The sequence below is a fragment of the Cavia porcellus genome, unplaced genomic scaffold, assembly GCF_034190915.1.
Source record: "Cavia porcellus strain 051 isolate PalLab524CR breed Dunkin Hartley unplaced genomic scaffold, mCavPor4.1 scaffold_1, whole genome shotgun sequence".
Taxonomy (NCBI): Eukaryota; Metazoa; Chordata; class Mammalia; order Rodentia; family Caviidae; genus Cavia; species Cavia porcellus.
Window position 1 is genome coordinate 188337036 of NW_026947484.1, and position 16545 is coordinate 188353580.

The 16545-nt window shown below is 51.5% G+C and overlaps 1 protein-coding gene across 2 annotated transcripts in view; it reads right to left on the reverse strand.

Moving 5' to 3' along the window:
• Window positions 1–16545, reverse strand: part of Col15a1 (collagen type XV alpha 1 chain) — a 104065-nt gene that overhangs the window by 42477 nt on the left and 45043 nt on the right. For both annotated transcript variants that reach the window (XM_013153450.3, XM_003470723.5), the window contains exons 7-15: window positions 15114–15226; window positions 12836–12970; window positions 11509–11661; window positions 9588–9794; window positions 9094–9219; window positions 5505–5549; window positions 3400–3492; window positions 2209–2343; window positions 1680–1742 (exon numbers count right to left, since the gene is read on the reverse strand). In XM_013153450.3, the coding sequence (XP_013008904.1) occupies window positions 1680–1742; window positions 2209–2343; window positions 3400–3492; window positions 5505–5549; window positions 9094–9219; window positions 9588–9794; window positions 11509–11661; window positions 12836–12970; window positions 15114–15226 (1070 nt within the window). The remainder of the gene's footprint in view (window positions 1–1679; window positions 1743–2208; window positions 2344–3399; window positions 3493–5504; window positions 5550–9093; window positions 9220–9587; window positions 9795–11508; window positions 11662–12835; window positions 12971–15113; window positions 15227–16545) is intronic.

Consider the following 16545-nt stretch of genomic DNA (forward strand, 5'->3'; position numbering starts at 1 on the left):
GTCTGGGCAGTCAGAATTTTCAATGTCTTCACAGAGCAACGGGGCACAGAGGCCTCAGCTCTCATACCAGCGGGACGAGATCCTCCCTCCTTGGAACCCCCCTAGATGCCTCTCACCACATCAGGTTTCTTATTTCTATGGCCTCCCTGTGCCAGCACTGCTTAGCTTTTCTCCAGCAGGCTGGCAAGGAAAAGGGTTAGAATTCTCCCACCCCAGCATCAGCAAGGACTTTCAGACAGAAGATAGCATAGGCCTACAGACACAGAACAGAGGCAGGCGGGCAGGCTGAACTCTGGGAGCGGCACATCAGAATGGTGCCTGCCGGAAGCTGCACTCACTCATCAAACACAAACGGTGGTCTACGCTAGGTTCTAAGAGTACAGAGACTACTGCGTCTCTATGTCAGGATGGGGGCGAGGGAGAGACAGGTCAGCTAATGCCTTCAGTGTCATTGGCTAAGAAGGTGTCAGTGGCACAAACGCTGGGCTCACAGAAGGCAGGAAGGAGTGTGGTCTCTGCTCATAGGGAGAGTTTCCCAGAGGACATTCAGCAGTTCCCACCTCAGGGTTCCACTGTCTGAAGTTTCAGTTATCCAGTCATCCACAGTGCGAAAACATTACGTAAAAAATGCCAGAAATAAGCAATTCACAAGTTTTAAATTGTGTGTCTTCATTAGGAAGAAATCTTGGGTCAGCCAGCTCCACCCTGCCTAGGATGTGAATCATCCTGTGGTCCAGTGCCTTCACACTGTATATACTGCCCACCTATCAGTAATATATTAGCCATCCTGGTTATCAGAGTGACCATTGCAATATTGCAGTACTTGAGTTATTACTTTACTTAATAATGGTCCCAAAGTACTACTGTTACAATGGTTCTATTGTATGATTAGTTCTTACTGTTAATCTCCTACAGTGTCCAATTAATGCACTAAACTTTATCATAGTGCGCATGTATAGGTGAAACACAGAATATATAGGGTTTGTTACTGTCTGTGTTTCAGGCATTCAGAGGGTCTTAGAAATCTCCCCTTAGGATTAAGAGGGGGTTACTAATATCTGAGCCAGGCCTTGCAAGATAAAAGGAAAAGAACATCCTAGACAGTGCAGAGGCCACGGCTGGTAGGGAGGGGCACGTCCAAGCCTCTCAGCAGGGTTGGCCACTGCTGAGGGAAGAGGGGGCAAAAAGCTGGGCAGCAAAAGGCTGATGCAGATAGGGAAGGGCATGCGGGCTCTGTCTGGCAGGGACAGTGGACGGGCACTGGCTGATGTGGGCTGCATCAGCCAAGAGTGCAGGATGGACTGTGGGTGGAACATGGGCACCAGTGAGCCACCAATGCCAAGGCAAGGGCAAGAAGAAAGGAAGCTCAGCTCGGGATGCAGAGAAACGTGAGAGACGGGAGGTCAGTCCTGGACGCAGGGGAGAGAGCGGGAGGAGGAGCTGGAGAGGGACCCACATCTGAGTCCAGGGCAGCTGGCAGACGGCAGCACTGCTCACCAAAGCTGAGATGGACAGGAGCAGGCTGGGGAGATCCTGAGCACACGTCTGGCATAATGAGTCCCACAGTGGGGACAGCAGAGGTGAGCTGTAGGGGATCATAAAGTCATTCCCAGGAGAAGCAAGATCACGTTCAGGGGCCAGACAGTGTGGCCAGGTTAAACCCTTCCAGTTCCCCGTACCTTCTCCCCTTTCATCCCAGGGCGCCCGGCGGTTCCATCAAGTCCAGGCTCTCCTTCGGGGCCCTGGGGAACATTAAAGACAGTCAGCCCACAGCATCTCCAATGAGTGTCACAAACCTTTCCAGAAGGAGGGTAGGTGGGCAGCTGGGTGAGGACCAGGGCCCACCCGGGCCACCACTGGCTGTGCCTCTTGGACAAGCATCCCTTAGTCTCTGGGTCACATTTCCTCCTTGTGAGGACAACAGGGCAGGTGTGGACTTGATGGTCCTCAAAGGTCCCCGATCCAGGCCAGCTCTGGGGTTCTAAGTTTCCAAGGCCCTAAGTGAGTCTGTGCTTCCCACACTGACCATCGTGAAACAGGGAAACAGCTCATACAATGGCGCTGTTTCCCTGCAGGCTCAGCAGCCATGCAGGTTAGGAGGGGTTCTGCTCACAGATGTTAGCCAGCTCATCTCTCCCAGGGTTCTTCATCTGTATGTCCCTCTCTGGCCACAGAGAGAGAGAGAGGGAGGGGATTTCAGCTGCTTACCGGGATTCCAGGTTCGCCAGCAGCTCCATCCTTTCCAGGAGAACCAGGAGGCCCCATGAGAACACCAGTTCCTGGTTCTCCTGGAATCCCAGGTAAGCCAGGTGGTCCTGGGGGTCCTGGGGGTCCTGGGGGACCCTAGGAAATGAGGCATTCTGTTAGAAACAATGGGACCGGGAGGAATATATACTAAGCACATGTGTTTGCTCCATTCCTGGAAACAATCCTATTAGGGAGTATTGGTGTGCCCATTTACACGGTAAGGAGACTGAGGCACAATGAGACAATGTGACTCAAAGACTCACCTCCTACATACAGCTCATACATGTAAGAGCTGGGACCTGAACCTAAGACATTCTGAGTCCATTACATCATGTGATATGTTGCATAGACATAGACAGGAAAGATTCAATTAGTTGGGCTCCCCAGAGGGCCTCTGGCTAATTTAGCTTTCTGATTAACTGTGAAGTCAAACCCTGATTGTTATCTGACCTTGTGACTGACTTTCCCTGAAGTATACACATCTCTGCAGTCCCTTGCGAGGCTGGTTGATTGTACCAGCCTGGAAGGTCCCGAGAAGACCCCCTGGGATCCTGCTCCATTCATCAATGAGAGAAGACAGCCTCCAGCTTGGCTACAAAGTGGGCAGAGAGCCAGGCAGCCAAACAGAGCCCCTAACTGGGGGCCGGGAGAAGGCTAGAGATAAGGCCAGGCCAGGAAACAGAGCAACAGTAGCTGGAGAGGAGCACACCCCTGGCAGCAATTTAGAGAGACTGGTGGAGCTCAGCTTTGGGCAGGAAGCTAGGGGGGCCACAGACTCCAAGGAAGAAGCTAAGTAGGCTGCAAGGGTGCCGAGGGGGCTGCCTGAGGGCGAGTGGACAGTAAGCAGCGGGTGGAAGTCACAGTGGTAAATGCTATCCAGGAGTCTCTTTAATAAAAAGGGAGTGTCTGGGAATGAAAGAAGGAAAGAAAATTGTGACAGGTCCGTGTACCGACTTCCCACAAGGCATGTGAGCAGTACGCGTGCAAACGGGCACTAGGAAAGGTCAGGAGTAAACTTGCTGTGGAGCAGCCTGCTGGAGGTGCTGCCGGAGGAAGGCAGACACGGAGAGGAGGAGGAGGAGGCTTCTATGCAAATCCAGGCACACGCTCACATCGAGACAGTGAGACATGGTGGCGTCATTAGACACTCACTCTTAGCAACTCTTCTCGGTCCACCAGGTCCCCAGAGGCAGAGCCGATGTCCAGGCCCCACTCCTGGCCAGAGCCCTCAGTCTCAGCGCCCACCTGGAGAGAGAAGAAATTCCCACACCTCAGACCCCCAGTCTCCGAGGACAGCCGTGTCACTGGACCTTTTCCCATGTCAGGGCCCTGTGACTTTTACCACCCACTGTCCCTCTGGCCTTTCTCCTGTCCCAGCTGACCTTTTCCCTCACAGCGTCCCCATGTCCAGCCCAGAGCATTTCTCAGACTCCCTGCCTACCTTTAAACCCCTGCTCCAGGCCTAGTTCTGCGGCTGCCTCTTTCAGGAAGCCCTCCTCGCCCCCATTCAAGGGGTGGAAGTCATCCCGCCCTCTTCTGGGCTCCTCAGGCCTCTGCCCTACATTCCAGGCCCACCTCACTTGAAGCTTAGTTGTCTGGTGAGTCTGTTGGCCCCTCTAGGCTAGGGCAGGCCCAAATGTGTGACCTCCCGCATGCCCAGAGTCCAGTACAAGCTCTGGTACTCGGTATGGACTCGCCACTGGCCATTCGCCCAATGGCCTCCAAAGATGTGAAGAGAATTTTCAAAATGCCTTCCTGGTACTGAGTTTCTGAAGACAGGAGGCAAGCAAGGCTTCCTGGGGCCACTCAATGGATGTGTACTGAGCACGCCTAGAGGGTTCCTAGGAAGAGTTGGGTATAGCCTAAGAGCAGGTGCATGGTAATATGTGGAGGGGCTGTGCAGTCGGCAGGGTGGGGGAGCAGGCTACCGTCCTCTGTCCCAGGGGAGAGGAAGCACTGCGAGCGGAACTTTGGGAGCCTGAGGGACAGCCAGGATGGAAGTGGGAGGAAAAAGACCTCTTGAGGACACTTCCTGGTTCCCTTCTCCACGGCAAAAATAAATGAATTGTCATTCTCAGAGACAGGGCACTCAGGGCGAGGAGCAGGTTTGGGTGAAGGGTGATGGTTCAGCTTGGGATGTGCTGGTTTGAAGAAACCTCTGGGCCATCTCAGATGTAGGACTGAAGTGAGTTCTGATCTGAGCACAGTGCAGGATTCCACTAGAGCAGGAGGCCGTGAGTTTTGACTGGCAGGGGCTTTGGCAGGGCTGCCTCTGTACACCGTGGGTCCAGCAAAACCTTAGGACCAGGGAGTCCCTCCCTAGCATTATCCTAAAGAGAACAAAGTGGTCCAGAAATACAAGATCCCCCTGAACTGTCTTCTTCCTCTCTGCAGAAAGGGACCCATCTTTAGGATTTGGTTGTGTACGAGTAAAGAGAGACAAAAGGAGAATGGAAATACTGACAGTGAAATCCCAAAATACGAAGCCGTCAGAGGCAGAGTGGAAGAAGAACACCTTTCTAGCCTGTGTTCTCCTCCTCACCCAAGCGGACAGAGGCCTGGAGCCCCAGGCCTGGCACACCATCTTCCTTGGGAGCCTCCTCAAAGGCAAAGGAGCTGGACTGCTGCCCCGGGCGGGAAGGCTCCCTGTGTGTGACCTTCTGGGGACCATAGACTGGGGTCACTATGATGCACCACCTTGGGACAAGTTTTCCACCAGCAATTATTTTAGTAAGAGGACTTTACTATCTTTCTACAGCGACTGATACCAGACAGAATTCCCATAAACGTCACCTCATTTTCACCTTGGTTACTACTCTGAAGGGAAATTACCGCCACCTCCTTTTCATTAATAAAGAATCCAAAGTGAAGAAGTGGGAAGTAAGTGTCCTGAGATCCTCCAGCTGTTAGGAGGCAAATCTAGCATCGTGGTCCTTGGAAGCTTGTTTACCCAACACTTTCCTAGGAGGAAAATCAGGGACACAGCTTGACCCACACAGCACCTTCCCTGGAAGGATCCAGTAATAGACAAGAAACAAGCTCTCAGAGGCCAAGGGAGTGGCCAAGGTCACTCTGATAAGAGCCAGAACTGTCCCTGTGCTAATTCCCCTGGAATCCCAATTCCATATCTTTGAGACTGAGTCCTTTTGCTGCTTCTTTTATCACCTTGACTGAAATGAACTAAATTAGCCCCAAATAACATGCTCAGCACCTTTGCTTGGAAGTCAGTGTGCTCTCCAGAACACCACGGCACCAACCTTTTCTCCTTCGGGTCCTTCCATTTCCCCATGTACTAGCTGAGCCTGAAACGAGAAACTCTGGTTAAAAGCTGATCACGAGGTCTCTGGAATATGTAGCTGCTGAGCTCTGATGACATTCCTGACGCTGGCCAGTGAGGTGGGCACGGGCTGGGGTTGCGCTGAGCTGGACTAGGTGGGGGACCATGCTCACTGCTGTAATCCCTGCGCCCAGAGGCTCTGAGTACCTATTTGCCAAGTGACTACTGGAAGACCATGGCATTTGGAGTCATCCAGACCTGACAGTCAGTCTCATCTTTTGCCAGTGTTTCACAGTATAGGTTTTAAAGTATGTAAGTTCATTTTAAGGGCAATGTTGGTCATATGTTCCCTAAAAGATTCTAGTACCCCATCAGTCCTTACAAATGGTCTGATTTTGTTGCACCACGGTGGGCTTTGCTAAATGGCTTCTGGCTCCATCTGAAGATGATGACTGACCAGGGCAGAAACCAAAGCTCTCATCCTACATGACCTCTGGGAAGTGTACAGTCTGGAACAAAAGCCAAATCCTCTTGGCCTCATCTGCAACATAACTCTGATTGGCTAATTTGAACACATCCTGTGTGCTAGGGGAAGTTTTCCACGTATTAGCTGATTTGATCCTCACAACAAATCAAGAGGAAGGTACTATGATTACTATCTCCCTTCTGCATATGGTAAATGGGGACAGGAGACATGGAGAAAGCCTGATGAGGGTTTCTGCAGGAGAGGTGGAGAGTGGCAGGTGTGTGCAGAGCTAGGTTGGGATGCCAACTCTTAACCACTGAGCTGTCCCACCTATGTGACTCTGAGACTCAAAATGATTCCAAAAGCACCTCAGAGGACCTGCTTGCTGGACTATCATTATTGTGCTTTCACACCCTCTGCTCAGGGATTGTGGAGTCCATTCCGGTATTAAGAACAGGCACTGAATGATGACCATCTTCATCGATTGGTACAAGGAGGTCCCACTGTGTGCTCATTCATCTCTCCCTGTCTTTCTTTGCTTCCGCTCCTTACAGTCTTCAAACGTATCTGCTGTAATCACAGGTCCCCATGGTGGAAAACACCAAAATGCTTTAAAAACCTAAACTTCCCACAGTTACAACCACTCTCAGACAACAACCACTAACATTTAGGGAGGACATTTCCTTCTTGCATGTGGATATTTTTAAATACTTAAGACCACACAACAGACTCAGGATTATAACCAGCTTCTTTTATGTAACATGATATAGTTGGTATGTCCTCTGTCATTAAATACTAATAATAATAATATTAAGGGTTGCATAAATATTTCATTATTTGAATGTACTTTAATTCAATTAATCACCAATTGTTTGTTATTTAGGTCATGATGCCCAATTTTTCTCTATTATGGACATGAACATTTACTATGAAATATATCTTCGTAAACAAAGCATTTTTACATATTGAACTATCTTCATGAGGATGGATTCCTGGAAGAGAAGTTTCTGGTTGCAGTTTTATGGTGGTTAAATTATGATTGTTAGTATGTAGTTTTATGGTTGTTAACATCTGTGGACAAAGCGTTTCCCAGAAGCAATAAACCTTCAACACCCCCCACCAACACAAGGGGCTTCAGTAGGTCAACTTCTTAAGGCAGAAAACACAAGGAAATATGGGAAATGGGGCAGTTTCTTCAACAAACCAATAGCAAGAAGAGAAAAGACTCAGGGAGACAGAGATTAAAAGACATCTGAGACAAATTAATATGTTTAGACTCACAGTCGAAGTCTAATTGGAAAAGGATATTAAAAATACAACCAGGGAATTAAATAATACGAAGGAACCATTGCTAACATTGTTAGAGAAAAAAATGACAACGTGGCTATTTTTTTTTAAGCTCCACATCAACCTATTACCAATACACATTGACTTATTTACAAGTTTAATGTAAAGATACTGGGGTTTAAAAAGCAAAAGACTCCAATCTTCCCTTTCTTTCCAAAAAGATGGGGTTAAGAGGTAGAATAGATAAAGCCAGATCGGTTGAAGGTTGCTAGTTCTTCAAACCAAGTAATGGCTATGTGGAGGTAATTTATGTCATTCTAAGTGCCTTGGTGAATTTTTTAGATTTTTAAAAATACTACAATTTAAAACAAATTGGGCGGAAGTACGGCAATCTATCTCAGGACCTCACACTTGCCAGGCACTGTGCCCTGAGCTACAACTCAGCTATCTTGGTTTTTTGAGATAGGTTCTTGCTACATGGCTCAGGGTGGCCTTGAACTCACTTTGCAGCCCAAGCCAGCTCTTACGTTTGAAAAAGAAAGAGGGCTCTACCAGTGCTGGGTGCAGCTCTGCTCAGAGGCCTGGCCAGGGTTTTTGCGCAGCCCATGGGGTAAGGAGCACAAAGGCAGGGACGCTGTGAGGAATCACACTGTATGCTGGCGTCACAGCTCGCCCGTGGCCCCCTTGCTACCTGCTTGTAGTCAGCCCCTGTTGTCCCACCCCAACCCCCTGTCTGGTCTCTCTAGGTCAGCACTAGACTCAGTTCCCATGGATGTCTAACATGCACCAAGCTAAAAAGCAGGGTCATTGCTAGCTTTCCTCCTTGATCAGTGATGGGGAGGAGGCTGGGACCCACCAGACTAGGGCACCCTGGAAGCAGAACCTTGCCCTGGGCTCTCCATCAAGAGTCTTCCCACCATGCCAGGCTCTCACAGATGAGATTCTCGGTGAGCAGCAGCTGCTGGACAGCAGGCTCCGTCAACCCTAGCTCAAGCTGGCTGCCAGCGGGAAGACATGCTCTGAAACTACTTGCCCGTGAAGGGCTCTCTGCTTCATAAAAGCCCAGGACTCCAGGACTTGGTCAGTTTCCATTTGACTTTGGCTTTTTGTTATTGCTTTTCGGTTTTTATGATGCTGAGGATCAAACCCAAGCCTCACACACGCTGGATCACTGAACTACATTCCCAGGCTCCTGCCCCCTCCTTTTTTCTTTTTTTTTTTCATTTTTTATTTTGAAACAAGGTCTTGCCATATTGCCCAGGCTAACCTTGATCTCAGGTTCAAGTAGCTGGGATTTGAGGCCTGCACTCCCACACCAGCTGAGTTTCCTATTTCTAAAAGACAAAGTTACAGCCCTTAGGTGGTAACAACCTCAGGTGTGGCTACAGAGTGTTCTCAACATTCTCTGGCTTAGCCTCAGTTACCCCCACTCACGCACAGGAATGGGCTCAGAGAAACAAAAGGATTTGCTGCAGGTCACACAGTGGCTTTCCAGAGTCCTAGGAATCTGGCTCCAGTGGACCCGACAACCCCCACCCACCCACTGTATCAGGCCCGGCCCACCTTCTTCCAACAGCCCTGCTTGTTAGCAAGACCTCATTTTAGTTTCAGAAGGCAGTCTGGGACCCGTGGTTAGGTTCCACTCCCAGCTTTCTCCTCCCAAACTGCAGTTTCCCCAAGTGTCCCCAGGTTGAAGGCCTTAAACGTCTCAAATTTGAAAACCAAAGTGAGAACCCATTTCCAAGAAGGCCGTGGCTGACCCTCATCTTCCCTGTGTATCTGCTGAGTCCAGTCTGTGCACCTGTGTGCCACTCACCAGTGTGACCTGTCTCTCGGGAGCCTCGGTGGGTACTGGGAGGGGCAGCCCGGCAGGGGGAGCTCCGCTGGTCCCCTCTCTGCCAGCCGTGGCCAGGGGTTCCAAGTCCTCCATGTCATCAGGTGCCTGAGTGGGAAACCAACGTGAGGAGTCACTTCACCTCATCCACGGGTTGCCAGGGTGGGGTGGGTGCGATGACAGTTATTTCCACGGTGAAGCCCAACCTCAAACACACATCACCCCAACTAACATCGCGTCTCTTCCAAGGGCTCAGCTCTGTAACCCCACACAGGGCCACTTGTCTCTGAGAAGGTTGCTCTTGGACAAAGCTAGGAGGTAGCAGCGAAACCCAATGCCTGACCCCTTGTCGCTCTCACTGCATCCTGCCCCGTCCAGCTGTCATGTCCCCTGACATCTGACAGAGCTGACATCCACTGTCCCAGGATGTGACCTCTGCCTCCCACGATCCAGAGAGAACACCACATGGCACTTACGGAGGTGACCACTTGTCCCAGGGCCACTGTGGATGTGAGGACATCCAGGTCATCTGTGGAGGCCCTGCTGGCATGTGCAGGGGCCACCGTGGGTGTGAGGATAGCTAGGTCATCTGTGGAGGCTCCACTGGCTTCCTCTTCTCCGAAAGTGCTGAGGGGCACTTCCGGGGCAGCTGTGGCTGTGGTTAACTGTTCTTCACCTGGACCCTGAAACAAAGCTGGCATGAGAGATGGTGCCAGGCAATCCAGGCCCAGTTTCAGCAGGAGTGCAGGTGCTGCAGGAGGAAACCCACGGCCAGCAGGTCCCTGGTAGCTCCTTCACTGCTTTCCCTGGACACACAGAGAACTGTACTTCAGCCCCAGATCCTCTTAGGGGTGTTTCCAGCCCCGCACCCCATCCCACCCACCCCAACTCTCCCTGCAGCACATCTCTGTCCAGTGCTTATCTGGTCTTAGTCTGCATGCTTCCGGCAGTGGGGAGCTTGCTACTTGGATTTTCACACAGTTCCGTTCAAGTTCTAGTTTCTATTCAGCTAAGATACAGTGGAACTGGGACCTGATCCCTTGCGGCTTGTCTTCAAAGAGAAGGGAGAAAAAGACACAGAAGAGAAAGGAGAAGGAGACCACTGAAATCACACAACTGCCAGATGGCTTGGAGAAGCTCTGCCACTCGTCAATCCACTGCTCCCACTGCAGTTTCTCTGTGTGGATGTTAGGCCAGAGCTGGGAGGCTGCTTGATCAGTGGGACACCGACTGGGGGGCAGGTGTGCAGATGACCTCAGAGGCAGGATTACTGGCCTGTGACAGCCTAGCTGCCTCTCCACGCATTCACTAGCAAATGCTCGCCCGCTCCATCAGTCAGGAGGGAAGTGTGGCAGTGAAAGAGGTGTCCCTGATCCCCGTCCTCGCTGAGCTTACATCCTGCTGGGAGGCCAGGCAGGATCTAGTGGCCACATTTTATGGATCACAATTATGATGAGCCCCCCAAGGGCAGGGTGGGGCCTTCCCAGTGTGGAACAGCTCCTTGTCAAAAAAGTGGTGCTCGAGTTGACTGAAAGACAAGCAAGAATGGGAAGGAGGAGAGCAGGAGAGGCTCCTGGTGAGAGGAGGCAAGACTGCCTGGAGGAGGAAAGAGGCCTGCCCCACAATGCAAGGGGGACTCCTGCCCCACAATGCAAGGGCTGGAACTCCTGGGGCTGAGGACAGGCGGGCCCAAGATCCTGCAGGGCTTCAGGATCAGGTCAGCAGCTCAGGGTGAGGCACAGCTGCTAAGCAGAGAGCGTAAACTCCGGGAAGGTGCTGTGAGAGGACATGGGAGGTCAGGAAGGGCCTCAGAAGCTGCCTGGGCTGAGGGTCAGTCCGGGGCCGGACACCAGAGGATGAAAGCAGAAGGGTTCACAGTGGGTCTGGGTAGAAAAGGCAGCAAAACTTGATGTCTGATGGGATCTGAGATGTTAGGAAGAGAGAAGAGGATTCTGCCTGTGCGAATGCAGGAGTGGACATGGAAGTTGGGTATGAATCCTTACAATGAAGGACTGGCGGGCGCCATTATAGGGACACCTCAGGGACAGGCTTGCCCAGAGCCTTGGAACGCTTGTATCCTGCACTGTGGCCAGACGTGGCTGCAAGGCCCTCACCAGGCTCTCCCTGCTGCTGCACCATGACCCCTCCATCCAGCCTTCTGACACCTCATGGTCACTCTGTTACCTCTTCCCTCCTCCCAGGGTCACCCCGCATTCCTGAGACTTGTCCCCACCTCCTCTCTGACCCAGCTCCCTCTGGGCTTTGGCCCCCACCAGTCCCCTGTTCTACCTGGGCCAAGTTTTTAGTGCATCCCCATGCAGCTGTCTCAGGATTTGCTGCATGGACAGCCACACCTGAGGAAGGCCAGCAGCTGTCCTGGTGCTTTACACTCCTTACCTGGGTGGTCTCTTCTCTGGGAATCTGGGTGGGCATGGTGAGGGCGGATCCCAGCGTGGGTATGCTGCCTGACTCTGCTTCCCTAGCAGGGGTCACTGGGGCCTCGGCCTTCCCTGTGCCCTCTCCTGCTGAACCTTCTTCGTCTTCCAGACCCTAAGTAGGAAGACATCCCAAGGGACTGTGTCAGCAGACTACACGCTTGACCCCCCAGGTCAGGGCCCCTGCTGTACCTTCATCCAGTTGTTCCCTCTCCTTCAAAGTGCATGCACACCTCAGCACCCCACCCCCAGAACACCCCCGCACCTCCCCCTTGGTTCCCTGCCCAAGGCCCTGCTACCCTCAAGAGACAGGTGCCCACTGGCTGTCCCTCCCGGCTCTGCCTTATGCTCCTGGGGGTAGAGATCCCACTGGTGTCTACGCTGTTGTGTTGGGGTAAAAGTCCAGGTCCTTGGCCTCCCCACAGCTTGTTAAAGGAGTCGTCTATACTGGTGGGTCACCTGGCCACTTCCTGCCTCCTGCTATCCCTGACTGGGTGCCGTCTGGCTTCTACCCCACCTCCTAAACTGCTTTCACCACGGCAGCACCGAGAGTCCCATTTATAAATCCAGTGGACATGTTTTAGCCCCTTATTCAGCAGGACTCATGGCAGGATGCAACCTGGTAAATCACGCCTAGAGCTGGGCCCGGATGCAGCCCCTGAGCCCATCCCCAAGTCCAGGCTGGCATCCCTGTCTTTCCCTCTTGGAAGCCAGGGCAACCTCTCTAGAATCCCAACCTGCCTACATCTCTTTGTTGTGTCCCACCCTTTGGTGGCTCTTGACTTCTGCTGGATCTTGAGCCCTCTGTGGTCTTGGATGATTCTCCAGCCCCATCTTGCCCTCCTCGATTCACTGGGGTGCACCCAATTCCTGGCTCCTTTGAAACTCTTCGCCTTTGCTCCTGCTGGCTCCATCCTGGAGCCATCACACTGCCAGCAGCCCGGCTGCTTCTACTCACCCTCCCACCTAGGTTTGTCTTTTACCTCCTGGACCCCCAAGCTCGAGTCTGGGCCCCTGTGCTGTGCTCCCAGAGCAGCCTCAGTTTCCTATCTTCACTTCTTACCTCTGTGTTTCCTGTTTACCACCAGTACCTACAATTAGGCCAAGTGCCGGGCATGCACAGTCTGCAAACCCTGCTGGGTGATTCAGTTCCCGCCTCAGCCTCCCACTCGGAGCCCAGTACACTCAGCCCCACAGGGCTGTTGCTCTGCATTTTGCCAGCCACTGCTCACCAGGGCAACCCCACCCCCCAAAATGGCAAAAGTGGGGTGTGCACTGGGGCTACTTACTGGAGTGGTCCCTTCCTGAGGGTTCAGGGTGGACACAGCCAGGTTTAGTACTGTAGCGGGCATGCTGCTGACCTCTGCCTCCTGGGGTGTGCTGGTGGCCACCTCACCCTCCTCTGCTTCTATTGCGGCAGAGCCCTGGAAACAAGGACACCATAAAAGACCATGTCGGGGCTGGGGATTTAGCTCAGCGGCATAAGCGCCTGCCTTGCAAGCAGGCAGTCGTGAGTTCAATCCCTGGTACCAATAGAAAGGAAAAAGACAAAAAAAAAAAAAAAAAAAAAAAAAAAAAGGCCATGTCACTGTGCCCTGGGCCCCTAGACACAGGGACCTCCTTAGACCTCCACTATGTATCCATCAAGACGTCAAGATGCTGTCTTTTCCTACAGCAGTGCTTCAGAAATGTGCCAGTGGCATTTCTTCCCCAGCCTTGTCCAGTCTGGACACCCCTTCTCCTCTTCCCTGTGTGGGGGACTTCACCTCATGCCCCTAGCCAGCATGACTCCATCATGTAGTGGGTCCCTCTGGAGTGGCTGTCTCTGAAAGTTGCACAGCAAATGGAGAAAAGGGCTACAGTGTCACCAAAGGGACTGTGTTCAGTCTGTTTTCTACAATTTTGTTTTTTTATTTTCATTTTTGCCAAAACAAGTAGTCCCTTTGCACACTAAACACACTAGACTAATGAAAGTTAGCCAGATTTCCTTGCTGCAGGATTCCTGAAAGCAGGCGAAAAAGGAAAGGCAGAATGAACTATTTCCATTTGACTTCAGAGCCCTTTCTTCATGGAATGTATCAAGTCCTTGTACACTTATCCTAAAAATAAAGCAGCTGGAAGAAAGATGAAGCCACAGGCTATCAAATGACCTCTTTGACTTAGGTCAGCTAGAGCCTCAAGAAGGAGCATAACTCCATAGGCATCAGGTATCAAAGAAGGGCCCAGGTCACTTCTGGGGGTCTGCCAAGGGCAGTGATGACCACAGTGCTGCCAGCATTGGCCTCTTACCTGCAGGCCAGGTAAGAAAACGCACAGAATTTACTGTGTGGGCTGAGTGACAGGAAGGGAACAATTCCTCTGGGGAGAACTTTTATTGTGTCCCCTACCCCACTCCAAACTCTTTGATGAGTGGGACGAATGTCTTATGGAATTTGGGAATTTGGTGTGTGATTATTTCTAGGGGGACAAAAAGGTGAAAGGGGGCCTCCAGGTCCAAGAGGAGGAAAAAGACAGGGCAAGAGGAGGGAGATCTCCCTGCATCTGGCTCAAGACCTTGTCCTTCCACAGGAAGCTGGCTAAATCTGTCTTGAAATGGACTCTGCCCAAAGGCCCATCCAGAGGGTCACAGCAACCAGCAGCATGTGGAAGCCCAGGCGGAAGTCAAAAGTCCAATAATGGAACTTTGATCTTAGGCCCTCATGAGAGAACCTCTGAATAATCCCAAATTATTTTGGGATTATTGCAGGAGAGAAATCTCCAGCAATCAGGCAACAGCCACACCAAAGACCCAGGTCACCATTTGACCCACCATGTGCAGCTGTGTCCTTTTCTTTAGGAGGGCCGAACCTTACAGATATTAGAAAACAGCTGTGCAGGGGAGGAGGAGATCATGGGGAGTAGACGGAGGGAAAGAAATGGAAAGGAAACCCCTCGGCTTCCTTCCCTGCAGATCCTTGCTCTGTAACAAGCAGCTAGGGGAGGGTCTTACGCTGGGCTGAGTTGGTAAAATATCATTGAGAAGCCTCTGGGGGAGCCATAAGAACTGTCTGAGTTTGCATCCAGGATATGGAAAGGAATGAGCAGGCACTGTAGGTTTTTAGCAGCTGTCACTGTGAGAAAGCTACCCTGGCTTTAGTTTTGCACCCTACTGTGTGCAGCATTTCAAAAGCTGCCTTTGCAGGTGTAAAAGCCAACTATAGAACAAAAGTGTGAACACACCTGCAGCCTATGTGATTCTGGCTTGAAAGCGCTGAGAGCTCAGGGAAGGCCATACTTTCTTCTCCACAATGGGCAGGGGGAGGGGAGGTGGTTACCATGGTGAGGAAGGGCACTCCTCACCAGGCAGGGTGAGCACAGGCTGGGGCTGGGCCTCTTTCACCTCTCCTGGTGGATCCCTGGAGCCCTGGACTCTTGCCTCTGTCCTACCATGATGACAGAGGTAGTTAGTCTTGACTTTCAATTAAACCTTGTGGTTCTCTCCAGCACCCAACAAAAGTCACCACCAAGTATGAAATAAACAAAGAAGTTCATCACTGACTGATCTCATGCGGTTTACCACGCACTTACTTGCTCTTCAGTGGCATCGAGAAAGGTCCTCTCTCCCGAGCCAACGTCAGCCACGGTGTCACCATCCTCAGAATGAACCCTCTCCAGCGTGTTGTTCAGAATCTCGCCAGACCCTACAGGAGGCAGGTGTTGTATAATTAACTGCAGTCTGAAGTCTTGGACAAGAATGAGCTAGCTCTTCACCCACTACCTGGGAAAGACGTTTGTAATACCACAATGCAGAATTGAGAGGGAAAACACCCATCACAGAATACACGTGGTGAGGCTGTAGTTCCTGGTGGTTTTCACCAGGGCCTCTGGCACCTCCTGCTTGCCTGGAATCCTGCTTTGCCTTCCAAGTTTACACCCTGTGGCAAGGGGCAGACAGCTCCTGTGCCTCAAGTTACTCATCTACAAATGGGGGGCAATGTCTACCTCCTAACGGTGTTCTGAGGAGGGTGTATCCCCAGGATTAAATAAACTAATGCAAGAAAGGTACTGAGCACACTCCCTAGGATATAGTGGGCAAAAGATAGTGTGAGCATGATTCTATACTTGTAAAACAGAAAAAATATATATAGGGCTATATATTTTATCATTAAGCATAATTACCTGTAACATATTTGTGTTCTTAATGATAATTTTATAGTATATAATACACGTAGACCTATGTCTATGTATTTGTGTACACAGAGCTAAACCACAGTACCCAATATTTGTATCTTGCAGGATAGGACTGGGAGGAGAGACGGAATCTATTACTTTTTGTTCATATGACTGTGGTGACTGAATTGCTGCCACATGCTCGTACCTCTTTCGCAATTAAAAAACAAATGGAGTCCAAACGCAAAAACAAACGTGATATTCAAATGAATGTGTGCCAGCGATGGCTGAACCATTGGCCAAGCCCGTCACATCCACGTTCTTTTCATCCTCCTGCTAGCTCATTCCTTCTCACAAAAACCCATCCCACCACCAGGCTGCGGGATCGATGGGGGAAAGGAGGAGTCAGGACAGGAACCCCATGATTTCGGTCTCTTTGCCATCGGCTCCCCTCCCCCGCCTGTGTCCTGCTCTGTTGGGCACACGGACACTTCGTTAGTTATTAACGCTAATAACAAGAGAAGGAATAGGTCCCACAGAGTGGTTAGGAGGAGTCCTGAAGCTAGATGGGCCTGTCTCCACGTCAGATGCTTTCCACAGACGCTGCCCCCACGCGGGCGCCACCAGCCCCGCGGTGTTAGGGGGTCCTGGGGCACTCTCCCCCACCCGCGCCCCTGCTGCATGCTTGCGTTCTCCCCGCTCTGACCACCAGGGGGTGCTGTGCAGACGGCCGGCGGGCCACCAGTTTCAATCCTGAGCCTTGGGGGAGGGTCGTCGTGGGTGGATGGTGTCAGGGAAGCCAGAATGTAATATATTATGTATTATACAGACACTAGCGAGGTTTCCTTCG